The 22,764-nt window shown below is 38.4% G+C and overlaps 1 protein-coding gene across 1 annotated transcript in view; it reads right to left on the bottom strand.

The window, feature by feature from the left end:
• The window catches only part of rspo3 (R-spondin 3), an 81,213-nt gene that overhangs the window by 52,962 nt on the left and 5,487 nt on the right, over positions 1-22,764 (bottom strand). Inside the window, exons 2-3 of the mRNA XM_048596973.1 lie at positions 7,506-7,697; positions 4,115-4,264 (exon numbers count right to left, since the gene is read on the bottom strand). Coding sequence (XP_048452930.1) covers positions 4,115-4,264; positions 7,506-7,697 — 342 coding nt within the window. The remainder of the gene's footprint in view (positions 1-4,114; positions 4,265-7,505; positions 7,698-22,764) is intronic.

Here is a 22,764-nt window from a genome sequence, read left to right as displayed (position 1 = left end):
ATGAACACAGCAGGCCCCATTTCTGAAGAAGGGTCTAGGCCCGAAACGTCAGCCTTCCTGCTCCTCTGATGCTGCTTGGCCTGCTGTGTTCATGCAGCTCTACACCTTGTTATCTCAGATTCTCCAGCATCTGCAGTTCCTACTATCGCAGGAATTTTACTGTTCAGTTCTATACTAAACATTGAATTTACCAACTGAATTATTAGGCACCTCTAGGAGACCAATCTGATGTTCACTTCTGCCTGGGCTTTAATAGGAACAAGGCTTGATTTATCATTTCGCCAGTTATTGATGCTGTTGAACTTTACATGGAATAGGTTTACACAGACCAATATCTTGTAAGTGTAAAGGCAATTGCTTTAAGGTTTAATTCTATACAAAACGGAAGTCCTGCCTTGGACAGAAAGCCAAAACTCATGGGTTTTTATGGTCAGCAATTGTACAGCAAGTAACATAACCCTGTAAATACTTGTACAAAAATCTGCCAATGGGGAACAGCATGGTGGGCTCATTATTTTGTTTGGGTATGGAAAGTGAAGTGAGTTTTGATCACAACCTGTAACCTGTATTATCATGTGCCGTAAGATGAAGCAGCAATACCTTCAAAATTGCCTCTCCAAATGCTTGTATTGTTTGCCTTTGTCCAGATTGAGGAAGTACACATGAAAAACACAACAGTGTCAGTTCAGGTTATGGTGAAATGTTATTACACCCTGAACTGTGCTGTTGCTTTAAAAGACCTTGTGCAGTTTGAATTGACCCCCCGCCCCCCCAGATAAATAAGATGATTACACATTTTAGGACAGCAACTAAGGCTATTGAACTTAAGGAAGATATTTATGACAGAAAGATATTGTAATGCAAGTGATGTACCTGGTGTGGAAATGATAATTGCTAGGACTTTCCAAATGCTGGAATTTTCCAAAAAAAACAGATGGTTTTATGGCCATTCCCTACTCGAGTAATTGCCTCAGGTCTAGACTCCAGGTAAGGGGGAACTGATGGCACAGTGGTAATGTCACTAGGCTAGTAAGCCATTAGGCCCAAGCTAATGATCTGGGGACATGTGTTCAAATCCATACGGCAGAAAGTAAAGTTGGAATTCAATGAAATCCAGAATTAAAAGCTAATCTAATGGCAACCATGTAACCACTGCCAATTGTAACCACTGCTAAATGTGACATGGTCCTCCCCTGCTTTGGCTAATATAGTGGCAAGATTGAGATGAGATACTTAAGGCCCAATTGTTGGTGGGCTACCTGATGCCCCAACCCACTCTGTAAACTGGGAGAGACATCAAGGCTGGCAGGCATACAATTCACTTACTCAATTTTATGAGAGCACTCTTTACCCAACTTCAAACTCTCAAGTGGAAGACTGTAAAATTTTGCCTGATGTTACAGTGATATCGAAGGGTTCACGTCTAATGCTTTTATCAAGATATTATTAGAACTGATTAAGGATCTTCACGGTCATTTTACATTATTGCAGCATGGTAGTTCAGTGGTTAGCACTGCTCTCTCACAGCACCAAGAACCCGGGTTTGATGCCAACCTCAGGCGACTGTATGTGTGGGGTTTTGTACATTCTCTCCATGTCTGCGTGAGTTTGCTCCAGGGGCTCCGGTTTCCCCACACAGTCCAAAGATGTGCAGGTTAGGTGGATTGGCCATGCTAAATTGCCCATAGTTTCCATGGATGTGCAGGCTAGGTGGGTTAGCCATGGGGAATGCAGTGTTACAGGGATAGAGTAGGTCTGGGTGGGATGCTTTTCAGAGAGGCAGTGTGGACTCAATGGGCTGAATGGCCTGCTTCCACACTGTAGGGATTCTATGATGCTATGGTGCTGCAAAGGTCCTAAAGGAATGGTGATGAGGGTGCAGTGGAAGAGGTAGATTCAACTCTTAGCTGGTCTTGACTAGTCTCAGAGGTTTTGCATGTAAAAGCTAGGTTTCTGAATTGTTAAACTAAGTCCATGGACACTAACGTAAAAAGAGCCTTACTCTACCTTTTGCACATACAAGATTCTGAGGGGGCTTGACAGGGTAGATGTTGAGAAGATGTTTCCACTCAAACCGGGGGACAAAGTTACAGAATAAAGGAGCATTCATTTAAAACTGAGATCTGAAGGAATTTCTTTGCCCAGAGTGTACAGAATGTCAGGAATTCTCCAGCTCAGAACATTGTTAAGGATAGATCTCTGAAAGTATTAAAGAGAAGATAGTTTTGAAAAGAAATAGATAAGTTGAGGCAATGAGGAGCTGGCATGAAAGAGGATTTGAAGTCTGGGGCAGATGATTTGTGATCTTATTGAGTGACAGGGCAGGCTTGAGGCTCCTCTTATTTCTTATGTTTTTGTGTTCTTATTCAATGACCTTCATTACAACACAGCTTGTGAAAAGGAAATCGTGCCCGATTGTGCACAGCAAACATCCTTCTGTTTGTGGACAGCTATTCCATTTGCTTACCAAGACTGAAATATGGGATATTTTACTTAGACTGAGTCAAAAAGATTTCAACAGTAGAAAAGAATACTCAGCATTAAAAATTCACAGAGGTGGACATGTTCACAAAAATTGAAAGGAAAGCAATTCCTGTTTTAAAAAGTTAATCTTGAATTTTGGCATTTAAAGAATTTAATAGAAACTGTTTATTCTAACAGTGCCATATTGTTATTTTGTGTGACATATAACTTCTGTTTTGTGGTAGGTGTAGCATTCTTAGAAAGAAAAAGGTAGCTTTAACTGATGGTTCCCAAACCTCTCCACAATGGAGTTTTCTGTCTGCCATGTCGTGATGCATTATAGTCTAATTGGCAGAGATTGCTTGATTTATGATCAACTCACTTTTACAATGTAATGTGTGATTTCCAGGATGCTAAACCTGACGGACCTGGGTCTTTTTGTAATCTCACAATTTCTATGTTCCATCAGTTTATATTCTGTTCTTTGCTCTAATTGTATTTTCTTTGCTTTTATCCTAACTTTTCCATTCCTTTCTTTAATCTGGATACTGTCTATCATTTTTCTTTTCTTCCTTATATACAATGATTTCTACTATTTCATCAATATTTTCCTTTGCATTTTTTCCCATTATTTTCTCAATTTAATTCATAAATGAAAGAATGTGTCACAATGTACAACCTCACATAGGCAGCCATCCATTTCTATTGGTTCTAAACAGTACAATATTGGAGAAAGCCTGTTCTTAAATCTGTTCTTACTCTTAAATCTGAATATATTTCCATCAATTGAAGATAAATAATTCTGTATTCTATTGCAAGTGAAGCATAATTTGTGGTGCTGTCTTTCAAGTCTCCCTGCTATAGGAAAGATGATGTTAAACTTGAAAGGGTGCAAGGATGTTGCCAGGATTGGAGGTTTTGAGCTATAGGGAAATGCTGAATAGACTGATGCTATTTTCCATGGAGCGTCGGAGGCTGAGGGGTGACCTTACAGAGAATTATAAAATTATGAGGAGCATGGACAGGGTGAATGGACAAGTTTCTTTTTCTGGGGTAGGGGAGTCCAAAACTAGAGGACATAAGTTTAAGTTGAGAGGTGAAAGATTTAAAAAGGGCCTAAGGGGCAACTCTTCTCATGCAGACGGTGGTGCGTGTATGGAATGAGGTGCCAGAGGAAGTGGTAGAGGCTGGGACAATTACAACATTTAAAAGGTATCTGGATATGAATAAGAAGGGTTAAGAGGGATATGGGCCAAATGCTGCCAAATTGGGCTAGAATAACTTAGGATATCTGGTCAGTATGGACAAGTTGGACTGAAGTGTCTGTTTCCATGCTGTACAATTCTATGACTCTGAGTTTATACTGAGGCCCTACTTGATCTCTCAAGTAGAAAACAGGGAGGTTACTCAGTGTCCTAGCCAATACTTATTCTGCAACTAACTTTACAAACATAAATTATCTGGTCAGTATTGCACTGCTGTTTGTGGAACCATACTGTATACAGATTGACTGCTGCACTTCATGCAATAATGATTGCACCTACAAAGTTCTTCATTGGCTGCAGGGCACTTCAAGATATGCTGAGGACATGTAATACACTCAATACAAATCAGTCTTTCTTCTGTGTTTAACTTAAGAAAGCATTCTTACCAGCAGTAGTGCACTCCATTGTTTGATTATTTGGGGTAAACCCTTCAGGACAGATATCAAAACATCTTCCTTTATGCAAATAGAATCCTTGTTTGCATTTTGTACAGAAATTTTTGTTGAAACAGGTGTCACAGTTGTCAGCTCTGCATCCTGAAACAAATTTTTTAAAAAATCAGTAAACAGGGTTTCCATCCTGTGCAATTCATTTAGTGTAAACTTGAACATGAAGTTACACAATCTAATCAGAATACACATATCTGAGGAAGAAATATAATTACATATTAAATTAATTTAACAAATTGCTTTAGCGATAGATGCAGTTAAACCAGTGAATGGCCTGAAAGAATTTAATAGCATGTAGATATATAAAGACAGGATTTTACAATGGCCACTGCGACAGAGCCTGCTGTGCTAATGTGTGGTCTCAGCTTTCTTTACTGTTTGAAACATATTTACTGGCAGCACATTTTAAGAGATCATTTTGTTCCAAAATTTCACAAAGTTTGTGGATAATAAATATTACAATTGGCAATGTACTTTAAACATAACATTTTTATAAATATACAAAGTGACCACAAAGTACACAGTTTTGAGGTTTGAATTGGGTTTTAAATGAACAACCAGCAAGATCCATTTTTTGGAATGTACTAGCTGTTGCATGTAAGTGTCATCTTGCCAGCAACATCTTGAAATGGATGATTCTGGACTTCAAATACAAATTAACGGAATACAAGGGTGGAAAAAAAAGCACATTCAAGGCTTGCAAAGCCTGCAATGATAACATACTTAAATTAGTGTACTCTTTATAATAACAGTAATGTCTCTTATATATAAGTGGGTCAATTATAAAATTTGCATTCTTCTTTTCAGATCCCTCTCCTGATAGTCTTATTCCTCCCTATATCTGTCTTTCAACTCTCTAAGATACCTAAGCTCCTCCAGTCTTGGCATCCTGCACATCCCCAGTTTTTGCTGAACCACCTTAGATGGCTGTACGTTTAACTGCCTCGAAACTATGTTTCGGAATCCCCCCTTAAACTCTCTACCTTTCTCCTCCATTAACTCTATGCTTAAAAACATTTAGTTGACTAAGTTTTTGGTCATCTGTCTTGATACAGTTTTGTATTGAATTTTGTCCCATAATGCTTCTGTAAAGTGCCTAGGGATGCTTTTATTACGTTAAATGTGATCTATAAAGGCATATTATTGGTGTTATACACTACAACATTATAGTCATGGCTAAACCTCAGAAATTGCCGGAATTTGAGCAAATTGAGATCTTGAAAGACATTTTATAAGAACATGTTTACAGTTAGTCAAAGACAATTTGATAACTAATGTATACTTATAGAATTTCACCAAATGGAAAGTGGAACTGAATTTTCTAGAACTAGATAATAAATTCATGAAACAACATCTGTCTCATTCACTGCCAAGAATTCAAAAACTTCAAATCCTGAGACACATTGGGGCAGAAGCTGAAGGCAAGAAGCCAAGTTCATTGCTTAAACTGGATTACTGAAATAGGGTAAAGTTAGCATTTGAAGTTATTGTATTCAATTATAAACAATTTTCTTTTCTATGCAGAGCTGTTCACATGAAGATTTGGTTTTGTTGGAAACAAGCTGCTTACATTTCCGGTTACAATAGTACTATCTAACATGTATAGATTTTAGAAAATCCTGATGATAATTACAGATCATTTCTTGTTAATTTGGTTAATCCACCAGTGTAATTATTATGACAATGTCATCTCCTGACAGTTGCTCCTTGCAAGAATAGTGACATAACTTTATTAAGTAGTCACATAATTGATTCTGAAATTGCAGCTTAATCTTGGAGTTCACAATGTCATTACAAATTGTTTAAGTTTTTTTCTCATTGTTAAATCTGCTACCTGAATGCCAGATTACTAAGTTGCAGTTGACCTCAAATGTCTTCTATCTTATCTTCCACTGTCTATAACTTAAACTCATAGCGTGAACCCAAAAAGCATGTTAACAACATCTGGAAAAAAATGGTAAAAGTACTCTCACATGCATGCCATTATTTTCAAAGAAAGAAATACTTTAATAAATTTAATTAATATACTGGGACAATATGTGAAATCACATGTATGTACATTAATTGATGGACCTAACGCTCTTATCTTCATTCCCTCAATGTGTCTTTTTGTGGTACTATGTCATACAGTCTACAAATCCTGAGTCCCCAGGTTCTGCTTAAAACGCTATAGCAGCACATTTAATTAATTATGAAGATTTTATTACCATACAATACAGAAGGTTTGAAATTGAGAGTGGTGCTAACTAATAAAGCAAATGTGACTGAGAGTAGCAACTAATGAATCGATTAGCTGTAGTTCTCTAGAACTAAGGAGTGGAAATTTAAGTCAAATTTCTTAGTTCAGATTAGTGTCTAATAACCTCTGGAAAAAGAGTGCGAAGTGAATATCAGCTGAGGATGAGGTTCAGAACCAATGTTCGGAAAGATGAAACTCAGTAGGTTTCAGGAGAATAGACTTTGGGCTGTTGGCTGACAAACGTGCAGTATGGGGCCAGCTATATGAGCTATGAAATTTCCAGGATTGATCCTGATTTGTTAGCCAAACTCAGCCTGGCCAGATTAGCATCTTTAGGCTAAACAGGGAAATAAATCAGTCCGGGTTCTCGAACCTGATAACTATCTAATGTTTCTTTTGGAAAATGTAGCTATGAGCTTTGGATGAGAACATGATTGAACTTGTCTGTGATTCACCCAGTGTTGTCCTGCTGCCAGTATTCATTCTGTTGGTTCACGTATCCAGAATGGGTCAGTTTAGTGAGTTATAGAAATCTGGTAATACCTGTTGCCACTGCTTTTAACAGAAAATGAAGAAAATTAAGAAAAATAAACTCCAATAACCATTATTAAAATTAAATACATATTTCAATTTGATGCTAATGAAACCTCTATTTTTGAAGTATAATCCATTACTTTGAGGAGGGTTTGTTTTTATCAAGGTTAGCAGTGGCATTGTTGAACTTGGAAAGTTTATATTTTTTTTACATGAGCATTATTTTCACAGATATATTCATGGAGTCTAGGGAGTGTGACTTGGTGTTATCTACTAGTAGAGCATCTCAGCATCTTAACCTGAGGTGTTCTGTCAAGATTTTTAAAGTATATATGTTGAGGAATGCTCATGGGAATCGAACAACAATAATGTTAACATTTTCTTAATATCATTTAGCTTTCAGTGGCAAATAAGCCTTTTGCAGTCTTCTTTGGCTCAAATATCAGTATAAGACCAACACATTATCCAGTTGGTTTGTTTGAAATGCTTTTACCTGTGAAATGAACCATTAAGTTAACCAACATAACATTAACCCCACGGATTTTGGACACTCACGTGTACATTTGTTCATTTCTGGTGTTCGGACTCCGTAATATCCACTCGGACAGGAGGAGAGACAGACACCAGTCTGTTTCATCCCATTTCTCTCCAGAAAGAAGAAGAGTCTAGGTTTACACGACAGGCATCCATTATATTCAGAACATCGATCACACCCTTTGGGGCAACCTTGGCTCACGCTTGCATTGGCTGGTAGGAAACAACAATTGTTGTTATCAAACAGGCTGTAACACTATATAAAGTTTAAAATACACAATACTTCTGACCAAGATTAATCTGTTACACTTGATGTTAGAAATTTTTTTTGGTAATATGATAAGGTGGTTATTTGTAAGTGTTTAGTGCTGTCACTTTCGTTCTTCTAAAATTTGTTGGTCTAGACTGCTGGCTAGGTCACAAGATCACAAAAGAATTTTAGGTGATGGGGAGGTCATTTGGTCCTTTTTGTTGCATTCATCTAGAAGCAGTTTGTAGGCCCCTTTGTGCGACATCCTGTTATCTCTTAAATTATTAAATGGCTTTTGTCCCTCCACTTGGAAGGCATAGCACTTGTTACCCATTCTTAAAAGCACTTAAAAATGTTTGAAGACTAACGTCCTGATAGCATCATGAAATGTATCATTTACCAGTTTGAACCTGTTCGCCCCCCCATGTTAAACAACAGAGGTTAAAGATTAGTTAGACAGAATCTGTGGCTTTTTTTTCTGATCAGAGTTTTATTACAACTCATACATGCATCTCTTAACTCCAAAACATTAATTATTTGTATTTATCCCTGAAATAACATATAGCCATTACCTGTTCCCTCATTTGATTTGGTCTCAGGCATCACTGTCAGGCACTATTAGATGATTTCACATTTCCCTTCATTTTCTTTTTAAAAAAAATTATTATACAATATGTGGATATATATACAATAATAATGAAAAACAAACAAAACAAAGTTGCAAAATGATAACGTATTGTACTGAAAGATGACATATTATATTCCCTCATGTTTAGTGTACATCCACGTTCCAAAAATTATTTTTCTAATATCTCTAATTGTTCCTTTCTTCATAAAGCAATTAGATAGCTGACTGGTGCTATCCAGCCATTTCAAATTTTAGGTTTCTCCTTTCTCCAGCATCTGTTTCAGAATTGCAGCATTGATTCTCAGTCCTTTTTCATTCATGTGATTTATTGAATATACACTATCCCATAGTGAATTATTATCAATATAGCACTCAATAGGCATTGCTGCTGAATTCACTTTTTGAATTTCTTCCATAATGCCATATCTACTCTATCAAGAGAATGAGATTTTCTGCCATGGAGATACTTTTTACATCTCTTCTGAACATGTTAGCTACCTAATCTAAATGGCAACATTTACCTCCTTTTCCTCAAAAGAAAAATTAAAATCCTCCTGCACTTGAGAATGCAGTGCAGAAATTTATGGAAGAATCATCACTAGTCAGTTTCATATTTCTGGCTTCTCCCAGTGATGGAAATTTCAAAATACAATTCTCTATTTTTAATTTGTTAACATTTTCTTTATCAAAATATTATTTTGAGCTTGGGACTTTTCATAGTTATATTGATCTCCAGGACCACCATCTGGCAATAGGCTTTGTTTAGAGGTTCAGCCAATTCAGTTGTTCAGTTAGATTTCACAATTCCTCCATATCAGATTCGGAAATTGCTGCAGTTTTTGTTAACACTACTTCAACTAACTGGTAACATTTTCTAAAATAAGATTGCTGATCCAAAGTAATACTTGATCCAGCCTTCAATCCAATTCACTTTAGAAACATGACTACAAGTTTTGAATTCTGCTCAAGCCCATTTATAACAATGGTTTCAAATTCTTTGATACCACCCCACAAATCTCCATCTACGCATATCATAAAGAAATCTGAAAGGCACCCCCTCTGGTGCAAGTAGAACATGGCAAGGTCTGTTTTCACCTTGAAACAGCCCAATTTTAATCAGGTAGACATTACAGAGAAGCACCAAACACTGGAAGCATTATTTAGCCTTATTTAATCTCCTGTGACCCCACTGCAAATTATGCCTCTTTTGGAGGGTGAAGAAACACGTTTCCTGTGAGCTGACCACCTTGCACTAGCATAGTTTTAAACCATAAGTCACAAAGTTATAGGAGCAGGGTAGGCCATTCAGCCCTTTGTGTTCGCTCAGTGGCTGATCCAATAATCCTCAACTCCACTTTTCTACCTTTCTCCCATAATCCTTGATTCCATTAATGATTAAAAATATCTTTATCTTGGCCTTGAATGCATTTAGTGATCCAACCTTGACAGCCTCTGTAGCAAAGAATTCTGAGAGAAACAAAATACTCCTCATCCTCGTCATGGGTGTTCTCTTACTCTGAGATTATATCCTCTGGTCTTAGATTCTTCCATAAGGGCAAACAACCTCACATCATCTACCCTGTCAGGTCCTTTACAAATCTTATCTCCTACAAAAAAGTCTCCTCTCATTCTTCTAAACTCCAATGAATACAAGCCCAACCTACTCAACCTCTTTCATAGGAAAGTCCCTCCATACCTGGAATCAACCAAGTGAACCCTCTCTGAACTTCTTTCAATGCCAGTACATCTTTCCTTAGATAAGGAACTAAAACTGTTCACAGTATTCTAGATGTGGTCTAACTAGTATTTTGTATAGTGGTAGCAAAACCTTCCCATTTTTATATTCCATCCTATTGAAATAAAGATCAACATTCTATTTGCTGTTCTTACCTGCTGAACTTGGATGCTAACTTTTTATAATTCATGCACGAAGACCTCCAACTCCCTCTGTATAGCAGCTTGATGTAATCTTTCCCCATTTAAATAATATTCAACTGTACCATTCTTTCTGACAAAGTGAGTAGCCTTTCATTTTCCCACATTATATTCCATCTGCCAAGTTTTCACCCACTCACTCAACTTGTCTATAACTCTTCACAGACTCTTTGTACTATCCTTACTATTTACCTTCCTATGTATTTTTGTGCCATCTGCAAACTTGGCCATTGTGCATTCACTTCCTTCATCCAAATCATAGTAAATAATATAGCAGCACTCCATTAGTAACAGGTTGCTATCCTTAAAATGCCCCTTTAACCCAACTCTCTGTCTTCAGTTACATAACCAAATCTCTATTCATACTAATATACTATCCCCAACAGCAAGGGCTCTTAACTTATTCAGTAGCCTATGTGTGATACCTGCCTTTTGGAAATCCAAATATATTTCAAAAACTGGTTCCTCTTTATCTATCCTGTTTGTTATCTCCTCAAAGAACTCCAATTGATTTATCAGGCATAACTTCCTCTTCATGAAGTCAATTTAACTCTGCTTAATTATCTTATGTATTTCCAAATGTTCTACTTTATAATGGACTCTAACATTTTTCCATTGAGAGATGTTAATATTAATTGATATACATTCCCAAATCTTTGTTGCTAATAAATCCAAAATTGCTTTTCCTGCCATAGATAAACCCATTCTGATATCTTGATCCCAGGTTGTCTTCATATCCTTATGCCAATAACTTTTATATACTATCAGGAGATATCTGCTCAATGCATATCCATTTATGTGACAGGGCTTAGTGTCCCCACTCTGGCACCTCTGTGTGCACCGCAAATTCACATCAGCTTTATATTTCTTGCTGTTTGGCAGCTTTCATTAACATATCTTCTAATTTGTTCATTGCCACTAAGACTTGCCAATCACATGGGCTTCTGCTCCTGTTGGCATTCCTGGTCTGTACTATATTCCCTGACCTTGTTAAGATATGCCGTTTTTTAACTTCATTCTTCGGATGAGCCCATCGCTGGCTAGACCAGCATTTATTGCCCATCCCAGAGGGCAGTTAAGACCACATTGCAGTGAATCTGGAGTCCCATGTAGACCAGACCAGGTAAGGATGGCAGTTTCCTTTCCTAAAGGACATTAGTGAACCAAATTTTTTTTTCTAACAATCGACAATAAATTTTTGGTCATCATTAGATTCTTAATTCCAGAGATTTATTGAATTCAAATTCCACCATCTACCATGGTGTGATTTGAACCTAGATCCCTAGAACATTCCCTGGGTCTCTGGGTTAACAGTCCAGCAATAATACCAATAGGCCGTTGCCTCCCCTTGCTTCTATTTTGCTTTCTATTTCTTTCTAGACTGTTACCGTTTGATCTCCTGCTCTTATTAATAGGATTCCTTTGAAAGGTTTGTGATCTCTTCTGGGAACACGTTTGCTCTCAGACACACTGTCTGAGTGTACACTGCATCTTCTTGCCTCCCATTTTGTACTTCCTGTTCAGAATCCATGGGCCTAACCTTCTGCCCCACATCCTGTACATTCATCCAGTTGTTGTACTTTCCAGTGTCTTTCTCTGCTCTACCTACATTTCTGCATTGACTACCCGGTTAGGAGAATGTTTGATTTTCAATCTTTGACTTACAGACAACTAACAATCGTTTGTTAAGCACCAGAAATTAAAGGTTGGTTAGAAAAGTCCAGGCACGTAGTTTTCTAAGCAAGAGATTTATTTCAACTTACACCTCACCAAACTTTAACACACTGATTAACTGGGCCCCATAATCAAATTCTCATCCAATTATCCTGCAACATGGAATCATTCCCTAGTTCCATTTGCTCTCAGGCATCCCTGTCAAACCTTTCTTGATGGTAATACCTTGTACTATTTATTTTGACATCTAGACTACCTTTAATATATTAATAAAGTTACCTTTAATATATTCATAACAATCTTGTATACCACCATAAGATGTAGTTCTTACATGCTGAAAAGTCCAAATTCCTTCTTTTTTTTCTCATAATACAAACCTCTAACACTGGATTTCAGCATCATGGTTCTTTTCGTCATTGCCATCAGTACTGGAAAATTGTTATTTTTTGTGACTAGATTTTTAAAAAAACATATTCATTCATGGAACTTAGGCATGGTAACCATTAACAGTCCATCACCAACTTCTCATGTGCCACTTGTGTGTTATTTTACATTTATCAGCCCAAACCTGCAGGCTGTGCAGGCCTTGTTGCATGCAGGAACACACTGTCAATTATTTGAAAAATTGTAAATTGATCTGAATAATATTCAATCATCAGCAAACAATCCAACTCCTGATCTTCCATCAGAAGGAAAGATATTGACCAAGCAGCTAAACATAATAAGGGCTAAGATACTGCCCTGAGGAGCTCCTTCAGTGAAGGAATGTCCTGACGTTGAGATAATTGGCCTTCAAAAACAACACCCATTTTCCTTGGCCCAGGCATAGCTCTAGCCACTGAACAGCTCCATCCATCCCCAATCTTAGTAAAGTGGTTAATAACCAGGCAGCACAGTTTTAAGGTAAGGGACAGGAGGTTTAGAGGGGATTTCACGATTTTTTTTTCAACCAGAGGATTTTGGGTATCTGGAACTCATTGCCTAAAAAGGTTTGTAGAAGCAGGAACCATCAAGATATTTAAGAAGAATTTAGATGAACACTTGAAACACACAGCATATAACACTAGTGCTGGAAAATGGAGTTTAGATGGATGTTTGATGACCAGCATGGACATGATGGGCCAAAGGGTTTCCATCTGTGTTGTTAAAAACTCCATGACTCCTGATTCCCGCTGTTTCAATCTTACTGGGTCCTCCTAGATGCCTCACTGGATTAAATGTTGTCTTGACATCAAGTGCAGTCACTCTCACCTCTGGAATTCAGCTCTTCTGTCAATGTTTGAACCAAAGCGACTCTGGCAAACACAAACTGAGTACTGGTGACCAATATCTTGGGTTGTCACAATAGATACTAATTCAGTTACTTTGCTAAAGATTGAGATTAGATTGATGGGCCAGTAATTTACCAGGTAAGCTCTTTGTTAACACTAGCTTGCCTGGATTGGAGTTGTGGTGTTGATTTTACATTGTATGAGAGCTATTAGCACTGTTGATCAGATGGATATCAGGAAGATCAGACTGTCGCAGCAGCAGCAGCACCAGTGCCCTTCAATCCTGGGTTGTTGTCACAGGTATTCCTCCATCTTAACCTTTCTTCAGAGCCATCTGGAGAAGACTTCAAGTATGCTACACTTTCTTCAAATGTTAATTGAAAAGAGCTATCAATTGTGAAAAGCAAATAATGCACTACTTTTCCAGCCGTACGCACTTCAATCATATAAAAAATTTCAATCTTTGCTCCCATCAATTAGTCCTGCTCTAGGCACTGTTCCAAGTGTAGTACAGTAATAGTTAATATGGTGCTAAGAAATTGATGCAAAGGAAATTATTTTTAATCAGGAATTATGATAGTTAAATTTTCAATGGCCTAATCAATGTAGGAACTTATGACAATCAGTTTGGTATATCATACTCCCTTTGGAAAGCCACAGTAAAGCCCTATACTCCTATACCTAAACGGTTTTGCTGTCCCGTTCTTTGGAGGATTATGTTAGCTGAACTTTAATTAGCCTAATCAACTCAGGTTCATTTTAGTGTATCACACTTCTCTTCAGAAAGCTCAAGTAGGACTACTCACCCACATGCGCACACACACACTGATGTTGTAACTATAGGTGTGATTATTCAGAAGCAGAAATCTTTAACACTACAACTTTGATATTGTTGGAGTTCATAGTGTTTGCTCTATTCAATGCATTCAGCTGTTTCATAATGTTTCATGGAATGGATTGAATTGGCTGATGACTGGCATGCATTTTGCGGTATATCATGGAAGCAGGCTGACAGAGAGTACCTATTTGTCATTTTTGGCTGAAGATGGTTGCTGTCCTGGCTTTTGCACTCACATGTTGGATTCTATCAACTTTGAGATTAGGAACGTTCATTGAGCCTTCTCCTTCTGTTGGTCACTTAACTGTCCATGATCATTCATAACTGCATGTGACAAGATAGCAGAGCTTTGATCTATTTAATTGATTTTGAGAACAATTATCTGTTCTCAAGGTAATCTGATTTAAGCACTATACAAAATGATCATGCCTTGAATTCTACTGTCCTGGTTGCAAAGTTCAACTTCCTGTTGGTGGTGTTGCTAACTGCTTTGCATTGGTTGGGTATATTTACCACTGAATCTAAGATTTCCAAGTCTGTTGCTAATTTTTTCTTCCAATTCTGCAGGTAAATGTTTGATTTCACTTTTACATCTAAGCTTCATTTCCAAGCATCCAGTGTGGGACATCGACAAAAGCAACAATTGTATTAATAGAGATAGCAAGAACTGCAGATGCTGGAGTCAGAGATAACAAAGGTTGGAGCTGGAGGAGCACAGCAGGCCAGACAGCATCGGAAGGACCCGAAAGCTGACATTTTGGGTCTTTTCTTTTCTGAAGAAGGGTCCTGACCTGAAACATCAGCTTTTCTGTTCCTCTGATGCTGCCTGGCCTGCTGTGTTCCTCTAGCTCCACACTTTGTTAGCTGTCCTTATATATCACCTATAATGTAGAAAAATGTACCAAAGTACTTCACAAGAGCAATGTCAAAGATTAACAGTCACCCATATTAGATAATAAAACAGATAATCAGAAGCCTTGTCAAGTAAATATGTTTTACTTAATCAAAGAAATAGCAATCCTGAAAATGAGGAGGGAATTAGACAAAAGGGAAGAATTTCTAGAGTTTAGCACTGTAGAAAGCAGAAATATGGTTACATTGTTATATTATTATGTTGTTCGTAAAGAAATATGGACTAGTCGTTATTAGAATTTACATCTGTGGTGCCACATTTTTCCACTGCATCTCAGTGCCAAATAACAACACATCAGTTTATCAGCCACCAGCCACATGGAAAAATGCAAGAAATATGCCTGATGGTGCTCCAGCAATTTGAATCTAAAGTATAATTACTTCTAAACTATGAGAACCAGAAGACTTTACAGCCACCAAAGATGGAGTAATGAAAGCTAGAGATGTACAAGAGACTACAATTGGTGGTGTGTGGCAATCTCAGAGGTTTGTAGGAGGTGGTCGTAGAGATATTGAGGGGTAAGGCTAGGGAATGATTCGAAGAGTAAGAATTTTAAAATTGAAGCTTTGGTGAACCAAGAGCCAATGGAGGTCTGTGAGCACAGGGTTGATGGCTTAGCAAGACTTTGTGTGACTTAGAATGTGGACCGATTTTTTCACGATGTCAAATTAATGGAGAGTGCAAGATGAGAGGCTGACCAAGTGAACATTGTAGTATTCTGTACTAGAGGCACCAACAACATGGAAGAGGGATTCAGCAGCAGATGAGTTGAGCTGCGGCAGCAATGAATTAGGGAGACGGACATTCGGTATTCTTACTGATGAACAGGATATAGAGTCAGAACTCAGGCATCACTATTGATATTGTCTTGAAGTCACTTATTAACTATTAAATATTTATATCTTACAGAAGGTTTTTTCTTTCCACTTTGACAATATATGAACCATTTAGCCCTTTAAATATCCAACATATTTGTGATGGCAATCATAATACAAAATAAAATGCTTATAGTATAAATTTTGAATCTCATTCATCCAAACATTATGGTTTATGTAAACCTCCGTGGCAGCACTATAAGCTCTCCCTAGTTATTTAAATATATCAGATTATTCTGTGACTGCAGATGCCTGTTAAGATGTTCCCATCTCTAAATCATAAAAAACTGATCTAATCTGTTAAGTCATACATTGTATTTTGTAGTCTTTAGTGTTTTACATAATTTTGTTTTAAATGAATTATTTCAAGACCATTATCCAGAACTTTATTTTAATTGAATGAAAAATGTAAAGGCTGTTCCAAAGATGAAGTGGAAATTAAACCAAGTTAATGTTTTCTCCCCAGAAACTCATAAGCCATGAGTTTTACATTGGCTTGAAGTGTCATCTGACAGTTTCAACATTGCACATGGGAGCACAACCAACTCTCCACTTAATCAGCAACTGTTTCAGTATTATAGATTAAGAGAAACCATGGAAATCTACATTAAAGGATGTTAAATAAGGCAGTAATTCAATATTTACTGTACTTGTGGCACATGACTGTATTACCACAAAAATCAATGTTTATATTTCAGCTTCATTATCAATTAATACTTAAGATTGAATTTCCATGGTCCCATGATGGTGGAATTACATATGAGGGAGCCAGGCAATTAAGGGAGATCCTCATCAGGGCAGCTCCTTGATGTATTTGTGCAACTGGGAATGTTTCCCAGACCAGGCTGGGAATTGGGTTGGCTGCTAACAGAATGAAATCAGGTAGCCAATTACACTGGTTATGATCCCAATTAGCGGGAGACTGATCAGCCTTGCTCATAGAGAGGCTGTCTATATGTATTCAATGCAGATGGCCTCCCTCGAGGCTGGAAGTTACATGCCCAATTGATAGGGCAACAATTGTAATCACACCAAAACCAGAGAAAGAATATTGCCTCCATTCTAATGCAGCCGAAGTCTTTCATTTTGTTTATTTTTGCGCTGATTTGCAGTCCAGTAAGGGTGTGTCCACAAAGAGTCATTGAGTCATACAACAAGGAAGCAGGTCTTTTGGTCCAACTCATCCATGCTGACCAAGTTTCCTAAACTGAATTAGTCCTATTTGGCCCACATCCCTCTTAAACCTTTTCTAAACATATAGCCTTCCAGTCATTTAAATGTTGTAATTGTACCCACTTCTACCACTTCCTCTGACAGCTCATTTCATATATGCACTACCCTTTGTATGGAAATGTTGCCCCTCAGATCCCTTTTAACTCTTTTCCCTCTGACTTTAAACCTGTACCTTCTAGTTTTGGACCCCGCTATCCTGGCAATTTGCAAAGAGTCAAAGAGGACAAATTTCACGGTCTAAAGTTGTTCAACTGAACGTCAAGTCCAAACGTTGTGAACTGCCTAATTGGAAAATGAGTTACAACCAGATGAGAAGGGGTGAACTGGTTCTCTTCATTTTAACCTCCTTGGTCAGCTATAACAAAATGTTTTAAATTAGTTTTAGCATACAGCTATGCCTCACTCCAACTAACTTCACCAGAAACAATAAGGAGCCAATTGCAAGATTTCCTTGAGTAAGAGCTAGTTTATTACTTGCCAATCCTGAGAAAAATAAAAATAGAACATCAAAAACATCAACCACACACAACACACACACACGCACAAAAACTCAAAATTAAAAGGGGGTTAATGTCAAATACGAAAAGGAAGATAAAAGAATATGGAGTCTAAAATCCTTAGGGTGCTCTTGAGGTGTTGGGTTTCAACCTGAAGCTGTTGTTAGTTAGGGATGTCCTGTACCAACTGCAGACAAGAATATTGCAGATGTCTTTGAATTCTCAAAGTTCAGATATTTCTTCAATTTGTTTTGTCACCAGATTGTCCTTCCTGAGACAGCAAAGAGAGAGGGTGAAAGAACCTTCTCCAATTCCAGTCACAAGTTCATTACCCTTGCTCTGCCAAAGGAATTCCTTGAAATACAGATCATTACTGTATTCCTGTGTCTAGTTTTATTGTCTGTATCTGGATAATTGTGGATTAGATTTAAACAAAATCTCCAACATGTAAAATTTTCATGACAGTATGAATGAATCAAACAAATGATATGTTTCTTCATGAGGCTGGAAGAAAGGTAATACCTGAAACGTTGACTGCTCCTTTCCTCCAGATGCTGCCAGACTTGCTGTGTTCTTCCAGTGTCCTGTTTATCTACCTTGGATTCCAGCATCTGCAGTTCTTTTGTCTCTAATATGTTTTTACACGCCTGGCTGATTTCAGTCTCTTTTAATAAAATTGTTAATTTCATTTCAGACCGCTTCTGTTTATTGATGGTTTCATGAAGTTTGGCTTGACCTGTGGTCAGGTGATTACAGCAGCTATTTTAAGTCAGTATATTGCCTTTTTGAAATCATTTCAGTCCGTGATATTAAAATCAAATGGTGGAATCTAAAAATAAATAATTCACATTTTATCACTATTGTGATGATGCTGTTTCAAACTTCCATTGAGATTCACAAGAATACAGGATCAAACCAAGGACAGAAATATGAGCATGAAAGCAAGATGATGTATTGAAATGGCAAGAAATGGGGAGTTGGAATCACACTTGCAGAGTGAGCAAGAGGTTTTCTGCAAAGTGGTCACCTAGTCTATGTTTAGTCTCCCCATTGTAGAGAAGACTTCATTGTGAACAACAAATCAAGTAAATTACGTTGAACGAAGTACCAATAAATAGATGATTCACCTGGAAGGAGTCTCTAGCTTTGTACAGTGAGGAGGGAGAAGGTAAACATGCAAATGTTGGGTACTATTGAGGACCATTTAAATCCTCAGTTCAGGAACAGTCAGAAGACAAGTCAGAAGCACTGTTGTGGAAGGTAACAGAGGCGTACAAACCGGAAGAATGGAATTCAGATCCTTATGGGAAGCAAGGTGTGATGAAGTGTAGATGAGGTAACTGTAGGAGTCAGTGAGTTTGTAATGAATATTCATATGCAGGTTACCTTGGAAATTGAGACAGAGATGTTGAGGAATGAAGAGAAATGGACTACATGAACGTAAGAAAAGGGTGAAAATTATAAGCAAAATTGACTTCTTTCCCCACTTCTAAGGAAAAGTCATCAATGCATCAGAAAACCAGTTGGGAGAGTGGGGCTGAGTTGGTCTAGAACAAGGAAATGTTCTGCATATGCTACAGAAAGACAGATGTAATCAGGGCCCATCAGGATTCCCTTTTATTTGGAAGAAGTTAGTCAAGTTAAAGGAAACTTTGTTCAGTAAGAGAACAATTCAGCCAGGAAGAGGAGGGTGACAGAGATAAGGGTGGTTTGCACCTCTATTTAAGGAACAAGAAAAGGGCTTTGAAGTTTTGGGGAATGTTAGGGTACAGAGACTGGGCATCCATGGTGAAGACAAGGTGACTATGGGCAGAAAACCAGAAATTGTTGAAATGACATGGAGCATTAGAAAAATCTTCAATGTGAGTGTAAAGAAACTCAGTTGAGATGGGTATCAAGCAGTGAGGGCAAAATAACTAGCTGGGGGAATGGAAAGGAAATTAGGAAAAATGTCACTTCCTATCATGACTGAATGGCCGCTCATAACATTGCTCCAACGTAGATCACAAAGGAGTTTCTGCATATCCAATGCTCTGAATTCTGAACAGCAGTCCAGATAGTTCAGGGATCTGTCAAAGGTGAGAGAACTGGTGGGGAAATAAACTCTAGACTATTGTATTCTTATACTGTGCCCATCGGGAAAGTTCTCTTCCACACACAAACCTCTGCCTTTTAATATGAAGACATTGGATCATTGCTCTCTCGTGCTTTCGAACGACTCCAGCCATCGAACTACGTGAGTAGGAATCTTCCAGCTGTCCAGGGTATTCGGCAAACTGGTCTGGTTTCGCAGCAGATTTGAGTTCATCTTTGCTAAGTGCTCAGCTCAAGCAATATGCACTGGCCTCCTGAAGAGGTCTCACGCTGCTAAGCTACAGTGGGCTCCAAATTTGGATCGGCCTTGCAGTTGCACTGCCACCTTTGTATTGAATGAAGAGCTAACGGAGGTGAAATGCGAGAAACGAACGTCCGTGTAGCCGATACAGATGAAAAGATGGGTACTAAGTTTCACTCAGCGTGTCTTCATGAGGTTTAGGCACGTCCCAGGTTGAACAGGAGAGGCGGTTTGCCCTACCATCAGTTGTTTTCGATCGAGTCAATAGTGCATCATCTCAGAACTAACTTTCTCCCTAGACCACAGCCAGCTCTGCAAAGCCTATGCAGGTGTATCAGTGTGACAACTTACCGTGCATTAAGGAGCAGAATTGGGTGCTGCCATTTCTCACTATTTTCAGTGCAGCATTAAGTGTTAGAAGAGCGCAGAAGCAGAATTCCTTCTGCCGGCTGACACTCCACACATTGAAGTGTCGATTGTTTTGAGCGATCCTAAGAAGAGCGCGGTATCATTGTGGCTTAGTGTCTGTGCAGTCACAGTAAATACATACCGCCCAGTTCCAAACAAGTGCAGACGCTGTTTAGGAAAGCAGCAGAACTGTTACAACCCGATACACCACGTGCTTTCACTACAGGGCCCAAATGTAAACAAAGAGTCATATTTTAAAAACATGTTGCTCATAATCGCCGGTCCTTTAAGTGCGCATTAACTGAGGAAAGCTCTGAGCATCTGTGTTTCCAGACTGTGAACCGTGGACAGAAACGGCGCTTGTTTGAAGGCAATGCCACTGGAGCTAAAATTGAAGATCTGGACATACCTGAGATTCACCTGGGTTCAAGCTATCCGACAGTTTAAAGGACAGGGGATGGGTATGAGTAAGGTTAGAGTACCTTCTTTAAATCTTTGGAAGCTTGATCTCCAGAATTCAGTTTTCTGTGGATGATGAAAGAGCTACAGTTTTTAAGGGTTCATTTTAAAACTGGTGGCAGTATGGTTCTTCCACGCACTGCAGTGGTTCAAACCACCAACCATACTTGGATTATTAATGAGGACACATTTTTATCTTCCAATATGTTATGAGGATTTATTGTACCAGAATGAACCTGTAAGTATGAAAATTATCCTCATATGCCTCTCTTGCACTCTCAAACATTCCGATATTGGTTTCCGTGGGTTCGTCATTGAAAAATATCAAATAAAAGGTTCATCCCTTCTTGTCGATTTAAGCTGCAGAACCAGAAAGGGACACTATCCTGCTCTGTGCAGAAAAAAAAAATGTCCAATGTTGTATTTGTAATGGGAGCTGTTGTGTTTGGACCCGGCCGTCTGTGGGGCTCGTAGGGGAACGGTATAAATCACTTTTATCGCCCAGAGTGTCATTGGAAGCAATAAGTGGGTTATAACGCTGCACAAACAGGCAACAACGCAACGCATTACAACCGCTGGGTTTTGAAAAGACTACCATTTCCCACGCGGAAATTTATTTGGGAAAGGGGAGGGGGAATTGAGTCATAATTTTACTCTGATCCACGAACAGCAATTAATATTTTAATCATTTATGAATTTTTATAATGTCATCTTTTAAACAAAGCTAAACATATTAAATAATGCCACTGCATGCTAAACTAAAAGCAACAGGCCTTTCAACTAAATAAGGCGAACTGCTTTCCATGCTTCTCTAAAATTACCAAACCGGAACTGACATGTAGGTATCCCATAGGATACTGACTAGGACTTTCGACATTGTCACTGTGTTTATTAATCTACAGATTCACGATATCCTGACAGCGCTCTTGTTGGCTGTGGGCTGATCGCAGTCCTTGTGAATAATTGTGGATTGAACCTTGTAGAATCAAGTAACTTCGGTTCTATTTATTTTTGTTACAGACTTCTATCTCTCTTCTGCCGTCGATCTCAATTGAAAAAGCTTGAATGTGTTCCCAATGTGAACTAGACTCTGGGGAGTGATTCCCAAACATTAGTGCTGTTCGTCATTGCAACTAAAGAACATTAGCGTCACTATGGATATCGGTTAGACAGGCCAAACCACTACATCCGCTACAGAATAAAGTGTTAGTTTCTGAAAGATAGTATTACCTTCCTGACTTTTTAAAATAGACTGTTACACCTACGACTATGTGAGCAGTTCTGAAATGCCCCGATCAGCCTTCCTCATACAGCAGTCACCACGAGGCATTTTTAATTGGATCATCTCACATATCGCGACACCAATCCTGACAAAATGTTCTAGTTTCAAGAGCATAACATTTCAAAAGGTTCTCTGACTGGTTTCGCTTGTCGCTTTTCAATTCGTTCAACATTTACAATCAGCTCCTCCCAAATTCTCATCTGACGGTATAGAGAAATCGCTGACTATTTTTTTAATCGAGTTGTTGGTTTTACTACTGGAGCATACCTTCGCGGACTGGGAGCCCTCTGTAACAATGTTTCACTTCCCAGTGCTTTGAAGATAAAGGAATCTCAGCTGCGACGTTAATGTGTCCCCTCATCGTCTCGGTGTCAGGCAAATCCAATGGGATTGGAAAAGATTTCCTCTCATTTGGGGTTTTCAGTCACTGAGGACTTTTTTTTTGTTTTACCCACAGGCTAATCTCTGCTGAATACCATCATTCAGAAGTCTGTACGGGTCATTCTACTCACATTCACTAACGCTTCTGCCAAAACTTAATCTACAACATTCATTATTGTTGCCATGGACTTGGGGGTATCCTCGTCCAATTCAATTCTCATAAAGTCATTAAATAGCTATGTTAACATCCAAATTATTGTAACAGCTCGGTCCGTTCGCCGGGTGCTTTGTTTTGGATTAA

This window comes from Rhincodon typus, chromosome 5 (genome assembly GCF_021869965.1).
Source record: "Rhincodon typus isolate 14 chromosome 5, sRhiTyp1.1, whole genome shotgun sequence".
NCBI lineage: Eukaryota > Metazoa > Chordata > Chondrichthyes > Orectolobiformes > Rhincodontidae > Rhincodon > Rhincodon typus.
Note: the sequence above shows the minus strand (reverse complement) of the source record. Positions and strands in the feature narration are given on the sequence as shown.